This window comes from Helianthus annuus, chromosome 17, assembly GCF_002127325.2.
Source record: "Helianthus annuus cultivar XRQ/B chromosome 17, HanXRQr2.0-SUNRISE, whole genome shotgun sequence".
Taxonomy (NCBI): domain Eukaryota; kingdom Viridiplantae; phylum Streptophyta; class Magnoliopsida; order Asterales; family Asteraceae; genus Helianthus; species Helianthus annuus.
This window is the reverse complement of record NC_035449.2, coordinates 158,596,519-158,615,237: the sequence shown is the minus strand read 5'-3', so window position 1 is coordinate 158,615,237 and position 18,719 is coordinate 158,596,519. Positions and strand designations below refer to the sequence as shown.

Below are 18,719 nucleotides of genomic sequence, written 5' to 3'. Positions count from 1 at the left end.
CTTAGAGAACTCGGCCTTCCCATGCGAGTTTTGCCCTTTTTCACACCCTTAGATTAAAATGTTAAGAACGACTGCCGTAAAAAAATAAAAAAAAATTCGAAGTGGTGTTTCTTTGCCTCTTACAACGGCTGGAAAAAGATGATGACATAAGCATGACATCACTTTTTATATCATTACGACTGCCTTTTTTATTTTTTGGAAAAGTTGATTTTTTTAAGGATTTTTGGTAAAAAAATTTTTGAAAAAACCTTTCATAAAGCCGAGTTCTCTAAATTTTCATAACTCATATAAGTTTTCATTTTAGCATAACCCTTTATATATATAGGAATTGTAGAGAGAAAACTCACTTTACTTAAGAAAACTCAAGAAAACCTTATGTAACAAACTTTTTTTCTAAAAAATTAGGGAATGTAAGTTACATGTTATCAAACGTTTTGTAACAGAAAAAAGAGTAAAATGCACGGATAGTCCCTGTGGTTTGGTGAAATTTCACCTTTAGTCCTCAACTTTTTGAAATTACACTGGTAGTCCCTGTGGTTTGACGATTTGTTACTCGGATAGTCCCTGGAGTGGATGTCTGTTAGTTTTCTCTGTTAAGTCCATGTGAAATTACAAAATTGCCCTTATTAATAAAAAGATAATTAAATCAATAAAAGAAATAAAAAAGGTGGGCCCCACCTTCCACTTCTTCTTCCTCCTAAAACCACCACCGTCCACCACCTATTGAAACCGTCACTTGCCACAACCTCCTAAAACCACCAATTGCCACCACCATGGAAAACCACCACCCTCCATCATCACATTTTCTCCACCAACATGACCCTAAAATCAACTACCACTTCCTAAAAAAAACCCAAATCTGTAGTAAAGCCATGGATATCATCAAGTCACCCACAAAGATTTAATCTTTTCACAACAAAACCAAAACCCAGCTAATGTGTAAGCAAAACCAGGCCAAATCAAACGTGGATAGAAGCAAAATCGGGCCAAAACGAAACTGAAACCTGCAAAATCAGGCCAAATCGACAAATCATAACAAGTCTAAAACAACGCCACACCGGTTTCCACCGGTAACTCCTTCGTCCCCTTCGTTGGAATCGCGATCCACCACAAGGCAGTAAATGTATGACGTGGCGTTGATTTGTGACTGAAACGATATCCGTCCCCTGCCTAATCTGATTAAACCAGCAGCTCCGACGAATAATCCTTCATTATTGTGTCCACATCCGATGGTGATATTCTCAACGGTTGCAGATCCTTGAAGCATTAGCGTCTCCATCACGAAATCTCCGACGGTGTAGGATCCGTCGTCGGACGACACTTTGTACAGGCACATGCCAACGGCAGAGGTGGTGATTGTCGGATTTGAAGGTGGTTGTGTGGGGGTTGTGGCAGGTGTTGGTGGCAGGTGGTGATGCTGGTGGTGGTGGGGGTTTGCCTAAGAAAGAGAGAGAGTCAGTGTGTGACTTTTAGAGTGAGTGAGTGTGTGTGTTTTTATATATATATGTGTGGGTGTGAATTATTTCTTATATTTTAATAAAAGGAAGGGGTAGTTTTGTAATTTCACATGGATTTAACGGAGAAAACTAACGAACATCCACTTCAGGGACTATCCGAGTAACAAAATGTCAAACCATAGGGACTACCAGTGTAATTTCCAAAAGTTGGGGACTAAAGGTGAAATTTCACCAAACCACAGGGACTATCCGTGCATTTTACTCCAGAAAAAATAAAGAGGGCCGAAGGAATTTTTGATAATTTAAAAAAAAAATCAGTGTTTTTATATATATATGCTAAAAATTGAATTTTTAAATTTTTTATAAAAAATCTCCTTGGCGTTTTTCTTTTTTTTTATTTTTTATTTTTTACAAAACGATAACATTTAGCTTATATTTCTTAATTTTTAAGAGAGTTAAATATCATTTTAGTCCATGTGGTTTGGGTTATTTTGACAGTTTTGTTTAAAGGTTTTATTTTTGTCTGTGGATCCAAAAAGATTTCACAGTTGTCATTTTAGTCCACTGAGGTAACTTCATTCATTTTCTCTGTTAACGAGAAGGGCAATTTGGTTATTTCATATGTAATTCTGTTAATTAGAAGGGCAATTCGGCCTTATAAAATGATCGAATTGCCCTTCTCGTCAACGGAGAAAATGAATGAAATTAATCTAGTGGACTAAAATAATAACGGTGAAAATTTTTTAAACTCATAAACAAAAAATAAAACATTTGGATTAAATTGGTAAAATGACTCAAACCAGAAACTAAATGACATTTAACTCTTTTTAAAAAAAGAAAATTGTTTGATACATAAGATTTTGTTGAGTTTTCTTAACTATTGAATCGAATGAATGAATTCCATCTTTTATCAAAACCAACATTTATATTTGCTAGTTAAATCCAAACACTATACTTGTAACCACAGTCACCAACCCACCGGCAACCACTCATCCCCACCGATGCACCGGCGAACCCCCGTCGCCGGAACCACCACCATCTCCACCGCCACACACCTCAACTTCCCTTTCCCCTTCCAACTGATCAAATCAGACACCATCCCTCCTGCCCCGACCCGACCCGAATCCACCATCGATTGGCTACCGGACTATCTAGGGCACGCATGGATAGCGTACGCAGCCTCTTCGCTTCTCGTGATCTCCAACTTTCCGTCACCGTCAGTTACCAACGGAATATCCGGTGATCCGGTTTTCCGGCAAGTGATTGAGGTTTCATCCGACGGTTCCGGTGATGTGTCCGCGGTTTCATGGTCTCCGGGTTCGATGTGTTGTGGAGAAGTAGCTGCTTCTTTGGAGAATTGTATTGGTGTGTTTTCACATAATTCAGAAGGTTAGTTTGTATAAAACCTTTCTGCAAATTACTTGTATTTTAAGTTTAGGTTTATGCTACTGTTGTAGTTGAACTGTTATTGATTGTTAATGCTATGGAATTCAGATTCTAGTGTTTCATTGGTGTTGATAATCATTTGATGTCAATGGTTGAAAGGTTGCTAGTGTAGTAGATCAAGAGGCATTGAACACTAGATATTGGACTGTAATTTAAGATAACCTGAGTGTAACATTATATATATGCTGTCTATGTAAGAGATCTAGGTCTTAAGGTTCTCACTTCTAACAAATGTTGTTTGTTTGAACTTTGAACTTTAGAAGGACTGAGCAACAGTGTTAGAAATTTAGTAAGAGAGTATTTTGTTAGACAGATCTGTGTAGATCATGAGGCAGTGAACAATAGATATTGGACTGTAATCTAAGATAGCTTGCGTTTTAAAAAGCGAGAAGCCCACATAAGAGACAAAGTCTAAACTGAGGCACAAAGCGCCAAGCGCACCACTTTTCGTACCCGAGGCGTAAATAGTTATATAATAGTTTTTTTTTTTTATCATCATCATCATCGTACTCAGTAAATCCCACCAATAGCAAAGCTAAGGTAGGGTTTGGGGAGCGTAAGATGAGGAGGGTAAGATGTAGACAGCCTTACCTCTACCCCGTAGGAATAGAGAGGCTGCTTCCAGTGAGACCTCCGGCTCGGTAATAGTTTTTTTTTTTTTTTTTTTTATATATATATTTCCAATATGTTTCTAGCATCATTTACCAAATATTTGGAGTCACCTAAGCTTTATATATGTTTTAACTTTTAATATGGAAATTACATACATGTACAACCTAAAAGCACGCGGTGCAACAACTTGTTGCACAAAAGTATAATAATACATGAGGTGCCCACCTTAGTGTCAATTTTTTTTGCCAAAATTAGGTGCACTTTTTGAAAACCGCGCGCCTTATGCTACCGAAAACGCAGTGGCTTGAGCCTTGTTGCGCCTTGCATGATAGCCTAAGTATAACATGATATCTTTGTTGACTATGTAAGAGATCTAGTTCTTAAGGTTCTCATGACCTATGTTGTCGAAAGCGCAAAAAGCGCGCGCCTAGGCGCCCGGGTGCAGCGAGGCGCACCTATAGTGCCTGGTGGTAGCCTAGGCGCAAAAATGGGTTTTTTTTTTTTTTGAAAAAACGGCGCTGAGGCGCAAAAAGCGCGCGCCTAGGCGCAAAAAACGTTGTTGAGGCGCAGGGAAAAAAGGTAAAACAGCACAGATGATCATTAAAAACGAAACCGAGTGCGTTCAAAAACTGCCTCACGCAGGCCCGGGTTTTCGGAGCTGAATTCGTGTGGGCACGCACGAGTTCAACCAAAATTTCAGCTCAGAAACTCATTCGTGTGGGACAAAGTATTTACCACCTTTTGAGACTTTTATTCACACTCAAAACTTACAACATATAAGTCCTAAACTTTTGCTACTAACTATTAGCTACATGATCTTAAATGGCATATATAATAGTTTTTTTTAATTTTATATGTGGAATCTTATTTATTTTCAAAGCATAACATATTTTTTATATTTTTTTCTCTATGTGCGCTTTTCTTAAAAAAACCCATGCTTTTTTTGCGCCTTGCGCTTAGGCTCCGGGCAAGGCCGATGCGCCTCGCCTGCGCCTTGCGTCTTTGACAACATAGCTCATGACTGTATATATGTTAGTTAACTTTTTAATATGTAAAGAGAGTTGTTGGGAATGGCAAACTTTAAAACCTTTATTTGTGTACCCGGCTGGGACTTGGGCCTTGAGTATTGCAATATTAAACCCCCAAGGGGTGGCACGGTGGTAAGCGCTTGAGTACCTCTAGTAGAGGTCTCAGGTTCGAATCCAACTTCCACTGGTTTTCTGCCTTTAATCCCCTTGAAGGCCACCTGCCCAGCGCAAGCTGCGTTTACCTGATCCCATTAGTTAGCGGGTATTGGTGGGGTCCCATGACTTTTATGGTTACAGGCTCTCATGGTTAGCAGTAAAAAAATGCAATATCAAACAAGAGTCATTGGCCCAATGGTTCCAATTTCCTAAAATGGCATTGAGGATTTGAGGTTAAGGGTTGAAGTATTGTAATTTGTAAGAAACTTATTTTAATGTGTGTGTCTGTTTGGCTTGCTAGAAAGAAAGAAGCCTAATACTTACTACCCAAAGAACTTTCATCTTTTACTCTCAAAACTAGAATGTTGTACATTTGAACTTTCTTACATTCAGGTTCTTTTTGTTGGAGCCAGACTGCAATACTCGTGCACGCCACAAACATTGAGGCCATCAAATGGACCGGTTCCGGAGACGGTCTAATATCAGTCGGAACCGATATCGTTTTATGGAGAAAAAACGTGCTCTCATGGGAAATCGCTTGGAAATTTAAACCCGAGTTTCTGCAATCTTTGGTCTCCACTACGTCAACCATCGAAGGCCCATTTGCAACCGCACCATTAAATAACGACTCACCGTCTGTGTTAATATGTCACGGGAAATCAAAATGCATTAAAGCCGAGCTCCACCATCACGTGCCGGTTTCCATGATTCAATGGAGACCGTTGGTAGCGAACGAATGGAAAGAGACACCGAAACATCCGTTAAAGCTCGTTTTGTTAACATGTTGTGCTGACGGAACCGTAAGGTTGTGGAGTGAGATTGATGATGGGCGGGGACGGAAGACCGGGAAGGCCCATAATGATCAGAGACCACTTGCGTCAACGTTTCGAGTTGCCGCAACAATCGAGATAAATCAAGCGGTAAACGGCATTCTCGGTTCTAATGTATTTGTCAGATGGGCCACCGAGCTTGATGGTATTGTTAATATCGGTAACGAAGGTAGTCAGTACTTTCCGTCAGAAGAATATCACCTCGGCAAACCGGGAAAATGTGATTGGTTAATATGTTTCGGTCCGCAAACGCTTATAACGTTCTGGGCTGTTCATTGTATCGATGATATTTCCCCATTAAGGTTTCCACGCGTTACATTATGGAAAAAATGCGAATTACCGAGTTGTAAAACCGAAACAAGTTTTCCGCTTCACAAATCTATCATATCAAGAAACGGGTTCTTCGGCCCGCCAGACGTATCCTCCGTGATTCACTTATTACCATCTAATCATTTAACGTGGTCACAGTTCTATAAACAAACATCATCAGAAGATTCGGTTTCGGCTATTGCTAACGGAAGTTTAAACATAGATGGTCATACCGGAAAGATTTTACAAATTGAATTGCATCCGTCTGTTAGTTATCCCGAACTTGCGGTTTCGTTAGATATTAACGGAGTGATTTTATTTTGGTCGTTTTCCAATAGTGCTATCAGTTTACCGTTGAACGATGGCTGCAAGCTTTACGGAAAGTTTGTAGCTCGTGATTCTCGATGCAAATACACTAACTTGAGGTGGGCCCCTGCAATAATAGATGATTGTAAGGTTCTACTGATGGGGCATGCTGCAGGCATAGATTGTTTTTTAGTCAACGTTAGTCAAAATGAAGATTTTATATCATGTAATAAACTATGTACTATTCCTTTTACGCCTAATGGCAATGAAAACGGACCCGCGAGTATCTGGTCAATTCCTTTGACTTTTAACAAATTTATGGTATTAGCTGTACGCAAAGGAAACTTTCAGGCGTTATCATGGAAAATCACCATTCATCCGGCGGAAATCAGCTTCAACGAGACTGTAGAAACTGCCACGTATTCCTTTGAAAGTGATATGTCTGGTAAGAAATATCGTATACTTGTTGATCGTTGCTCATCATCATTTCCAAATCCGTACGATCATGACAACATTACGAGTTTTGCTACTGGAATGTTCAACGATCATGTTCCGTATCACATGGTTACCGGCTGTTTCGACGGTAGTTTAAAACTATGGAGAAGTTTAGATCAAGAGTGGGAATTAGTAGGCGCGGTTGCCGCACATGCAGGGCCCGTCACGAGAGTTAGTGTAACCGATTGTGGTCGAAAGATTGCAACTATATCTAACAAGGACGGGTCAAATGACCACAGTACCCTTCACATATGGGAATCTGTATACGTTGGAGACGTTGGAAGTTTTTTACTTGAAGAAAGTATACATCTTGATGGTACGGTGGTTGCGTTAAATTGGTTAACGATAGGTAACGGTCAGTTCTTGCTTGGCGTTTCCTTGCGGAATGAACTGCAGGTGTACTCCATGAGGCGTTGTGAAGGTGAAAGTTCTGTAGGTTCGAAAAAGTCAAAGGATAGAAACGTGTGGTTTTGTCTTGCGAAAAGTCAAACTGGTCCGACAATCTGCGATTTCGTTTGGGGGCCTAAAGCAAGTTGTGTGATCGTTCATGATGACTACTTTTGTCTTTTCAGCCAGTGGTTACTCCCACAGAGCAAAAAACACATGTCGAATAGTGGTTCTGATACTCGTGATGTTGAAAAATTGACATTTAAGGACGGTAATGAAACATGCGTGTCAAACGGTGTTATGAGAATGAACAAGGAGAATTGTATAGTTTCAAGCGTTTCTGAAAACTATGAACAGAAATATGATATTTTTACGGATATTGGTCTATCGAGTATTTTGGAAATAACAGCAGATGTTGGTGGCTCTCTACCTGCATATCACCCTGAATCACTTCTAGTCAATATTTATTCAGGTATTCTAAATTCGTTGAGCATTTATAAGGCTGTAGTTGATATTCTAATATGAGTTAACTGCCATTTATGTCCCTGTGGTTTGTCCACTCATGCCATTTCAGGCCAAATTTCAAAACTGTACCATTTCCCTCCCTGACATTCTCAAAACGTGTCATTTCAGTCCAAAAAACTAACCTCTAAAGCTTTTGTTTAATGAAGGTTAAAATTGTCATTTCACAGTAAGCTTCGTCGACCCATTTTTCTAGGGGAAATGACAATTTTACCCTTCATTAGGCAGAAAATTTTAACTCGGGTTAGTTTTTTGGACTGAAATGGCACATTTCGAGAATGTCAAGGAAGAAAATGGTATAATTCTGAAATTTGGCCTAAATGGCATAATTTGACAAACCACAGGGACACAAACGGCAGTTAACTCTTCTAATATTATATAACTGGAGAAGCTTTATTATTTCCACTAACTCTTCTAATATTATATAACCGGAAAAGCTTTATTATTTCCACTAATGTATTCAGGCAACTGGAAGCGTGCACAAAGCACCCTGAAACATCTTTTGGAACATCTATCTTCTAATAATGTAGATTTGAAAAGAATTCCACAAATGAGCTTGTCAGACTACATTGAAGGACTTTTTTCTGAAAAGTCAAACAATAAAGCGTCGTTCACATGGGATGCTAATATAAATTTAGATCAATTCAGTTATTCTTCATGGGATTCTAATGGTTCGACTAATTCGACTTCCACACGATCTGGACTGAGTGGACTCGCTAAGTTACTTGAGAAGTTACATGACATTTTGGTCATTACTGACACTGAAAAGATGCAAATACTTGCGGTTGTCGATCTTCTTGAAGAAATTAGTAATTCAAATGCGTCTTCACCGTATGGTGGTCTTGATGAATCTGGTCGAAGGTAATTATAACTTCTTAGTTTTTTCAAGAGTAAAGTACACGGATACTCCCTGTGGTTTACCAAAATTTTGGTTTTGGTCCCTAGCTTTCCAAAAGTACACGGATGGTCCCCGTGGTTTGCACTTTGTAACGCATTTAGTCCCTAGCTTTTTCTAAAAGTACATGAATGGTCCCCGTGGTTTGCACTTTGTAACGCATTTAGTCCCTAACTTGGACATGCTAAAACCTTTACATTTGTTGGCTAGGGACTAAATGCGTTACAAAGTGCAAACCACAGGGACCTTCCGTGTACTTTTGGAAAGCTAGGGACCAAATCCAAAATTTTGGTAAACCACAGGGACCATCCGTGACATTTGACCTAGAATTTTGTGATCCATTTTTAACTTGTTATTGTTCATATCCTCTTGACTCAATTTTTTTTAAAGATTTTGGGTTGCAGTGAGGTTTCAGCAGTTGTATTGTGCAAGGAGAGTCGGGAAGTTGCCGTTAGTGGGAGAGTTGACCATTGACTCAGCCCTTATCGCTTGGGCTTTCCACTCTGATTGTCTAGACAGTTTATTCGATTCTTTTCTAAATAACGATTCATCTTGGCAAGAAATGCGCAACATGGGTATTGGATATTGGTACACAAATAAATCACAGTTGCGAGTTAAGGTGTTATATCGCTTTGACTTACTTGATTTTCATAAGTCAAACATGATCTTATATTTTTCTAACAAAAAGTCAACTATCAAGTATCGATTTCTTTGTTGCAGATGGAGAGGCTGGCGAAACAGCAATATTTGAAAAATAAGGATCCAAAAGCTTGCACGCTTCTTTACGTAGCGTTAAACAGGCTGCAAGTTTTGGCAGGTCTTTATAAAATTAGTAAAGACGAAAAAGACAAGCCGTTAGTGGCATTTCTTTCACGTAATTTTCAGGTTAGTACAACCTCAACTCCTATGCAGTTAATATCGGTGGGCTATCGGTTATCAGCACTCTACAAAATATCGGTCTCAAATATCAGTCCGGAATATCGGTTCGATATTATCATGATATTTGATGACTGATATTGATCGGAATATCGGTTCCGATATTATCTGGATATTTGACGACCGATATTGATTGTTATTTTGGATGCCTTGGTTGATGTGGAGTTGTGGACTCGGAGGAAGATTTCATTAGATTAGATCATGTTTCAAGTATTGGCACTTTTGAGCTTTGACTTTTGATATTACTGTTAATATTATATATGTTTTACATTTTGTATATGTATATATATAAATTCTGCACGATATTAAAATTACCCATATCTCACCGTGATAATAATCTATATCTCAAATATTGGCCCTTGACCGATATTTGATTTTGGACCGCTATAACTGCATAGCTCAACTCATTAATTTGATCTTTTAATAGTTATCATGAAATTTGCTTTATTGAAAATGTTGAACTAATATGGTGCAGGATGAGAAAAATAAGGCTGCTGCTTTGAAAAACGCTTACGTCTTAATGGGGAGACATCAACTGGAGCTTGCGGTAGCTTTCTTTTTGCTTGGAGGTGATACCGCTTCTGCTATTAACGTCTGTACTAAAACTCTAGGAGATGAGCAGCTTGCTCTTGTAATTTGTCGTCTTATTGAAGGGTATAATGGTCCATCTGAACACCATCTTATATCCAAGTTTCTGCTACCATCTGCTTACGAAAATGGTGACTATTGGAAATCAAGCATTCTCGAGGTTACAAAATTTCTGACTAATTAATGTGATTAAAAATTTCTGCTTCTTTTAAACCTTTATATTTTACTTTTATTTTTAGTGGGTTTTGGGGAACTACTCTAAAGCTTTTACGAGCATGCTTGGTGAGCAAGTTACGTCTCCAAGCGATAAACCGGCCCTCTTGTCCAACCATGCAGCGTTTAACGATTCAAGTGTCGGCCAATATTGCATAATGTTAGCAAACAAAAACCAGACGAAGAATGCAATTGGAGAACGAAATACCGCAACTCTATGTAGATGGGCAGTTTTGATGAGTTCTACTGCATTAAGCCGATGCGGTTTACCTGTATGTTCACCTCAATACAGTTTTCAACTTTTCATCGAGCAATTGTTTTTTCATCTATGACAAAAAGCCCATTAAATAAGAATATTTTTCTTTGATTATTGTTTTCTAGGTTGAAGCGTTGGAGTGCCTGTCATCTTCTGTCAGTATATTCAATGGTTCCGAACAAAAAAGTGTATCGGATAATTCAGAAATTATAATTCTTGATGAGAGACTGAATCCATCTGCGTATTCCGCAAATTGGGTATCTGGCGATGCGGCTTTTCACGTTCTCTCACATGCAAAGTACAGTTTCGCAATGCAGTACGTTACAAATTTGTTAACAGAACATCCAAGTTGGCCACAAAGCGTCACACCGTCATCTGAAATTCCGTACAACGCACTGCTTTCAACTTTTGAAAACAAGTTAAACGCAGCGCTTGCATATTTTGAGCAGAAGTATTCCTTGACTCGTTACCATCTGATTAATATGGTAGTCACTTGTTAACTACTATGCATCCATATTATATATTCATGATCTGTTATTTTAGAGTAAAGTACACGGATGGTCCCTGTGGTTTACCAAAATTTTACATTTGGTCCCTAGCTTTCCAAAAGTACACGTATGGTCCGTGTGGTTTGTACTTTGTAACGCATTTAGTCCCCAGTTGTTTCCAAAAGTACATGGATGGTCCTTGTGGTTTGCAGTTGCACTTTGTAACGCATTTAGTCTCTAACTTGGTTGGACCTACTGAAACATTTCGATGTGTTGGTTGGGGACTAAATGCGTTAGAAAGTGCAAACACAAGGACCATCGTGTACTTTTGATAAACCACGACTATCCGAGTACTTTACTCTTATTGTTTTGAAAAAGTTTGTTTACTTCTATTTTTTTTCAGATTATTGTTTCTTTGTACAACCACGGCCTCATGTTCATCGGTAGCCATATGTTGCAACACGAGCGTTTTGCGTTAAACAGAAATCCATCCTACCCTACACTACCAACGCTCCTTTTAAAGGGTATCGAGGATTTCTCGTTTTTATTCTCGAAATATAACATGGTTTGTATGATGAATTGCTGCAACACCGAACCGCATTCCACTCAGACAAATATGGTAACTGGGAATCGCGGTTCTCGGTTAAGCTCATGCGGGATTTATATGAAGGATTTATTGTCCCTCATCTCAAAGTTAAAAAGTGGACTGAAACTCGTTGGTGATTCTTATGCCGAATGTTTTCTCGACTTATGTGAATATTACATATATTTCACGTCTGCATGGTTTCAAAAAAATCCGAAGAGCGTTATTTTTGTTTTGAAACCGATCTTGCTTACGTATTCCAATGAATCGGTAACGTTCAACTCCAACATGAAAATTATAAATGATTTTCTTCCGAAACTATCTGAGTTGTTGGATCACCATGAGATTTCCGTTCAGACCGTTGGATTAACGGTAAATGACGAAAACAGTCATGGCATACCTGAAAAAGATAAATGGCAAATTATACGGGCTTCTTTGTGCGGCCTCATGTCGGGATTTCTGAAACACCAAATCGATTTGTTACCCGAGAATCTTGAAGATAATTACTCCTTGGCTAAATTGCTGAAAGTGGAATCAGAACACGCGTTATCGTATTGTGCGAAACAGCTGGCATCGTTCCTGCTGCAGAAAGTGAAAGATCAATCGAACGAGTCTACAATTCTGTGGTTAGAGAATTTGTGTAGGTCAACACCAATAACCAATTATCGGGGTCTTGGTCAAGGTGTTGACTTTGACTTTAATCTTTCTAGAGTACTGAATAATGAAGAAGGATTGTCGACATTTGAAGTGCTATGGAGTATGTTTGACGATGAAAAAATGCTATGTGGAGATTTTGCAGTGGAATATTCGAAATGGTCGCAACTTATTAAACAAAAACATACGAAAGGATGGAATGATGTTTATACAAGCATCACAGGGGATCATGAACCCTCTGAAAATGACGATCGAGAAGCTGTTGACCATTCTATTGACCTTTCCGTTGACCATAGAGACCCAGATATAAAGATGAAACACTCTCCTTTTCAGAAGCCTAAAGAAGTACATAAAATAAATGGAGAACTGCTCGAGGTAACTTTTTTCATATTACACTGAAATTTACTTGACGATACAGGATTCATGATTATTATATTTTTTTATCCGTGAAAGGCATTGTGCATCAACTCCATTGATCAACAACAAGCTGCAATTGCTTGCAATAAAAAGGTCAGAACTGTTGTTTAATTTTTGTTCTTTACGTTACTTAGGGTGTAAGGAGTGGTTAAACACTTGAGAGTGGCAAACTAAAAAATCAACCAATGAGAGTGTGCCACGTCAATCAGAGAAAAATGTTTAAACTTTGGTGAAAAGTGTTGGCAATGGTTTAGACATTTAGTGAAGTGGTAAACTTTTTAAATAAAAAAAAAGGAAAAAAATGTGATTGGTTGAGATTGGAATGGACCCCACCTCACACTACCCTCCTCTCTCTTCTTCCTCCTTCGCCGCATCGGCAAACCCTCACCGAATTGGTGAAGGTTTGATCGGTAAAGTTCATTGGCATTGGTTTGCCACTAGCCATCAAATCGGGGAAGTGGGTTTGCCGACCCCCACTCCCTACACCCTTATTATTAAAGATGGCAATTTTGACCCACCTTTGTCTCTTAACATGTCAAATACGTAAACAAAAATTAGTTTAAAAGAAACGGGTAAATGGGTCAGATTGGTCAAACTGTTTAAAAGTAACCCAGAGTGTATTTCAAATGTGTAAACTCCTAAATCATTTTGTTTTCATTGTAATAATTTAATTTTTGCAGTCAATTTCGAAAAGTTAATTATTATATAAAATCAAAGAAAACAAGGCAAAAATGTTTCTGGTTAACCCGGCCCGACCTGTACCTAGGCCTGTACACGAACCGAACATTCATGAACTGTTCGGCGGGAAGTTCGTTTATTTAAATGAACATGAACACACATTTTGTTCGTTCATTTATGTTCGTGAACGTCCGTTTATGTCCGTTCATTTATGTTCGAGTGTTCGATTAAATTTTAATAAATACGTAAGTAGTTATATTTCTATAAAATAAACATTAAACGGGATTCCTACGAGTTATATACAAATAACTAATTAGTAATTGGGCTTCCTAGTAAAAAAAATTGACTTTTGAATTGAACTTATCGTAATTAATCACTAGTTTATACAAAAAATTACTTTACATTTGCTCAATTATGTTCATTTGTGTTCGTTGTGTTTATTAAATTATGTTCATATAAGTTTGTTTACGTTCGTTTAGGTTTTAAACAAATGAACATAAACGAACACGAACATGCTCATTTCTTAATGAACGAACATGAACAAAAAAATGTGTTCGATTATGCGTCCGTGTTCGTGTTCGGTTAAAGTTATATGAACGAACATGAACATGCCTGCATTCGTGTTCGTTCGGTTCATTTGCAGGCCTACTTGTACCAAAAATACCTATTTTGAGCTGTTTTTCCACATCTAATTATTACGTTATTTGGATAGCTTTTAGTTACACTCTCTTTACATGTAATTTCTTGTTATGCTTCTGTTGGTTCAGGGGATAATCTTTTATAACTGGGAAGACGGGCGGTCTTCCTTTGACAAGTCAAACTATATCTGGACAGATGTTGACTGGCCAACTGACGGATGGGCTGGATCCGAGTCCACTCCAGTTCCGACATGTGTTTCTCCCGGAATTGGTCTTGGTAGCCGAAAAGGGACCCACCTTGGTTTGGGTGGGGCGACAATAGGTGTCGGTTTAGCAAAACCAGTAAGCACATCTAGTCTTGGTTGGGAAATTCAACAAGATTTTGAAGAACTTGTTGATCCACCTGCAACCGTAGATAATATTAGAACACGCGCTTTCTCAAGTCACCCTTCAAGGCCTTTCTTCTTAGTTGGTTCAAGCAATACACATGTGTATCTATGGGAGGTACATAGTTTTTTATAGAGTAAAATGCCATTTTCGTCCCTGAGGTTTGGCCAGTTTTGTGACTTTCGTCCAAAGGTTTGTTTCTCCGCATCTGGATCCAAAAAGTTTGAAATCTTGCCATTTTCATCCGGCTCTTTAACTCCATCCATTTTCCTTCGTTAAGTCAGGGGTATTTCTGCCTTTTTTGTTTACTTAAAGGGCAATTCGGTCTTTTTAGGGGTATTCGGTCTTCTTACGTAAAGTGAAAATGACCGAATTGCCCTTTAATTTAACGAAAAAGACGGAAATACCCTTGACTTAACGGAGAAAAAATGGATGGAGTTAACGAGCCGATGAAAAGGCAAGATTTAAAACCTTTTGGATCCAGATGCAGAAAAACAAACCTTTGGACGAAAGCCGCAAAACTGGTCAAACCTCAGGGACGAAAAGGGCATTTTACTGTTTTTTATATTAAAAGTTTATGATAAATGAAGACATAGATTTGTAGTTAACATCATCTGTGGTGATGTGTATGGTACAGTTTGGTAAAAATACAGCTACGGCTACGTATGGAGTTCTTCCTGCTGCAAATGTCCCACCGCCGTATGCTCTTGCATCGATCTCAGCCGTCCATTTTGATCATTGTGGGCAGCGATTCGCCACAGCAGCGTCGGATGGAACAGTGTGCACTTGGCAGCTTGAGGTTGGAGGAAGAAGCAATGTTCGTCCAACTGAATCGTCTCTCTGTTTTAACAACTACACGTCGTATGTATTTTTCTCAAAATCTCAGTTTAACATTAATATAACATAAAATAAAATAAAGTAATATGTAAACGTAGATAAAAATAAGCAAATTGCGAGAGTTAAAGTTGTTTGATACTTTGATGTTTAAGTTAAGGGGCTAAACATATCATTATTAAAGTTGAGGGGCTTTAGTTGTTTATTATTAAAGTTGAGGGGCTAAAGTTGTTTGATGTAGTTAAGGGGCTAAACATGTCATTATTAAAGTTTAGGGGTTAAACACGTCATTATTAAAGTTGAGGGGCGAAAGTCATTTATTATTAAAGTTGAGGGGCTAAAGGTGTTTGATGCTGACAAAATAGCATGTTTATATATAGTATATATAATACAATATGTATTTTTTTTGCAGGGATGTTACATATGTTACTTCAAGTGGGTCAATTGTGGCTGCAGTAGGTTATAGTTCCAATAACGTTAACGTTGTTATATGGGATACACTTGCTCCACCGACCACATCCCGAGCTTCCATTATGTGTCATGAAGGTTCGTCTCAGTTCATAAATTTGGCATTTCCCATTATTTATATAACCTACCCATTCTACCCCCACACTTTGCTAAATCTCAAAAGTAACCCCCTGACTTTGTAAATATCACTTTGACCCCCTCAAGTTTCTAAAGTTTCGAGTTTACCCTAAAACTAATTTCATACGTTTTTATTTTTATGTACATGTCGGTATAAATTTGAGTTCATCTACGCTTTAAAGTAATTTTAGTTTGGAAACGAGTCGGATCAGTATAAATTTGACGTAAATTTTGTTTGGAAACAAATCGGGTCAAGTATAATACGTTTTCATTCGATGATATAAATTTGAGTTACTATACGCTTCGACGTAAATTTAGTTTGGAAACGAGTCAGGTCGACTGTAGTCTATACTTTATCACGCTGCGTACAACGCCACCACACGTATTTATTTTATGTACGTTTTGATTTGGTCTACCTTTCGACCTAAATTTTGTTTGGAAACAAGTCGGGTCAAATATAATGCATTTTCATTCAACGGTATGAATTCGGATTACTCTATGTTTCAACGTAAACTTAGTTCGGAAACAAATTGGGTTGATTGTAGTCTATAATTTATCACATCTTGTACGGCGCCGCCGCAACGCGCGGCAGGTAAATAAACTAGTTAATATTGGACTTAAATGTGTGTGTGTGTGCGCGTGTTTTAGGTGGTGCGCGGTCCATTTGTGTGTTTGCTGATGAGATGGGAAGCGGTTCGGTTTCTCCGCTAATCGTGACAGGTGGAAAAGGCGGAGATGTCGGAGTTCATGATTTCCGTTACATAGCCACCCGAAGACCAAAAAAACACACGAATTCTGATAACGATGAACAAAAGTTCAGTGCATCTTCAACCGCAGGCTTGCATAATAAACACGGGGATCAAAATCGAAATGGAATGTTGTGGTACATACCAAAAGCTCACTCTGGTAAGTTTCTTAATTTGACCCGTTACAATAATACATTACCCGGACCGCCCCCTTAATAAATTTTACCCTGTTTGTAGGGAGTGTAACAAGAATATCGGCTATTCCGAATACGAGTTTTTTCTTAACTGGAAGTAAAGATGGAGATGTAAAGCTATGGGATGCTAAGAGGGCAAAATTGGTATATCACTGGCCAAAAATGCACGATAGACACACCTTCATTCAACCTAGCTCTAGAGGATTTGGAGGAGTTGTTAGGGTATACCATTTTTACCCTTTTTGTGAAAGTTATTTTTTGGTAAATAATAAGATAAGTTTACACTTGAATTTTTAATTGAAGTTTGAAACACTGCAGGCTGCTGTGACAGATATTCAAGTTGTTTCAAATGGTTTTCTTTCATGTGGTGGTGATGGTTCAGTTAAGCTGGTTCAACTTAGAGATTTACTATAATCCCACTTGGCCATCGTCGGCGTCCTGTTTTTGGTGCTGTTCCGGTTAAGCTGTTTTTTTTTTGTTCCTTTCCGACTGGCCAGTGGCCCGTTTTTGGTGTCCTTCCAGTTTAAGGCAATTTTTAGTTCCTTTTCGACTATACTTCCGAGTTACGAGTAGCATGTGTGTGTATATATATAGAGTACATCATGAAACCAATTACTTAAAAATAGTCTTATATGTTTATTTTAATATTATTTCATATATAAATAACTAACTTTTTTGTGCATTAGCATTTGTAACTTGTGCTTGGGGGATTTTTCAAAAAAAAAAAACTTGATTTTTTAGTTTTAACCCAAAAGGTTTTTACCTTTTACAATTTTAACCCTACAAAATTTGTTTTTTTTAACTTTAACTCAAAACTTTTCATTATTTGCAATTTAACTTCACAACTTTTGTTAATTATACTTTTCGTCTTTGGTTTAACGTTTTTGCGTTTCGTTACGTATAGTTCTAAATTTTTCGAGTTAATACGATGCAACGTACGAGTGTGGTTCAACTTTTTTATGTTTTGTTTCAAATTTTGCAAGTTAACAGGGCGCAACGTGCATGTGTGGTTCAACGTTTTTATCTTTATTTTTTCATGTTTGACAGGTTCGTCGCAACACACATATCCTAGGTCGAGTCAGTGTTGGTGGTCGATCACGGTTGTGTGACATTAGTACCATTTGACACTGTTTTACGCCCCGTCGCAACGCGGGGTGTGCTTTGGGGGTTCTCCAAAGAAAAAATGGTTATCCATATGGTTGTTGTAACCTTGTCTTTAGGGGTTTTCCAAAAAAAATTGATTTTTTTATTTTTCACCCAAAAGTATTTCATAAATTACTTTTAAATCAAAACTATTTGTTTTTTTTCTTACTTTTAACCCAAAACTTTTTATCTTTTGCAATCTACCCTCACAACTTTTTTTACTTTCAACTTTGATCCTTTATAGTTTTCATTTTCCGCAAATTTTCCGCTTTATGTTTGGTTCTAAATTTTGTGACTTAACACATCGCAATGTGTGTCTTTGGTTTAACGTTTTTTCGTTTCGTTCTAAATTTTGCGAGCTAACACGACGCAACGTGCGTGTATGGGTGAACGTTTTTTATATCGTCTATTTTTTTCCGTTTGACAGATTTAACATAACGTGCGGGTCCTAAGTCGACTTAGTTATAACTAAAGAATCCTCGCCGCAAATGCGGCGGGTCTCAATTCTAGTTAAAACCAAATATCATGTGGAGATGAAGAAAGTTGCGTGAAGCATTCAGGAAAATGTTGTGTACACGACTACACGTACATGTGATAACCATTGTATCAAGCTTACTAACATTATTTAGGATCTTTTTATTTATACGTCATACATCGCTAATTACATAATTTATTTATTGTTGTGTAACAAACGGACAATAATTAGCTGTGTTATTTAAGATTATAAGATTTTTACCTTTCAACCACTTGCCTAACATATATATACGAAAACATCTTTAATCATGGTATTTCTATGCGTTATAAAAGTAAGTATTTTAAAATTGTTCTCTTTTGCCAATTTTGGCATATTAAAAAAATATAACAAAATTACCTAATATAGACATCCTAAATAATAATATTCTTGGTATATCGAAATCATGTAACTTATCCCTTTAA

At 37.9% G+C, this 18,719-nt stretch overlaps 1 protein-coding gene across 2 annotated transcripts; it reads left to right on the top strand.

The window, feature by feature from the left end:
• The first annotated feature begins 2,360 nt into the window (after positions 1-2,360).
• LOC110920770 lies at positions 2,361-17,322 on the top strand. Of its 2 annotated transcripts, none has more exons than XM_022164966.2 (16): positions 2,361-2,846; positions 5,093-7,498; positions 8,013-8,409; positions 8,834-9,062; positions 9,164-9,328; positions 9,855-10,127; positions 10,207-10,452; positions 10,562-10,921; positions 11,328-12,536; positions 12,615-12,671; positions 14,024-14,398; positions 14,919-15,142; positions 15,528-15,661; positions 16,349-16,606; positions 16,684-16,862; positions 16,959-17,322. In XM_022164966.2, exons 1-16 carry the CDS (start codon positions 2,459-2,461, stop codon positions 17,052-17,054), a joined length of 6,996 nt encoding a protein of 2,331 aa, XP_022020658.1. In that variant the 5' UTR covers positions 2,361-2,458; the 3' UTR covers positions 17,055-17,322. The 2 variants fall into 2 exon arrangements, with proteins under 2 accessions (XP_022020658.1, XP_022020657.1); XM_022164965.2 differs by having other exon boundaries at positions 16,944-17,285.
• The last annotated feature ends 1,397 nt before the right edge of the window (positions 17,323-18,719 follow it).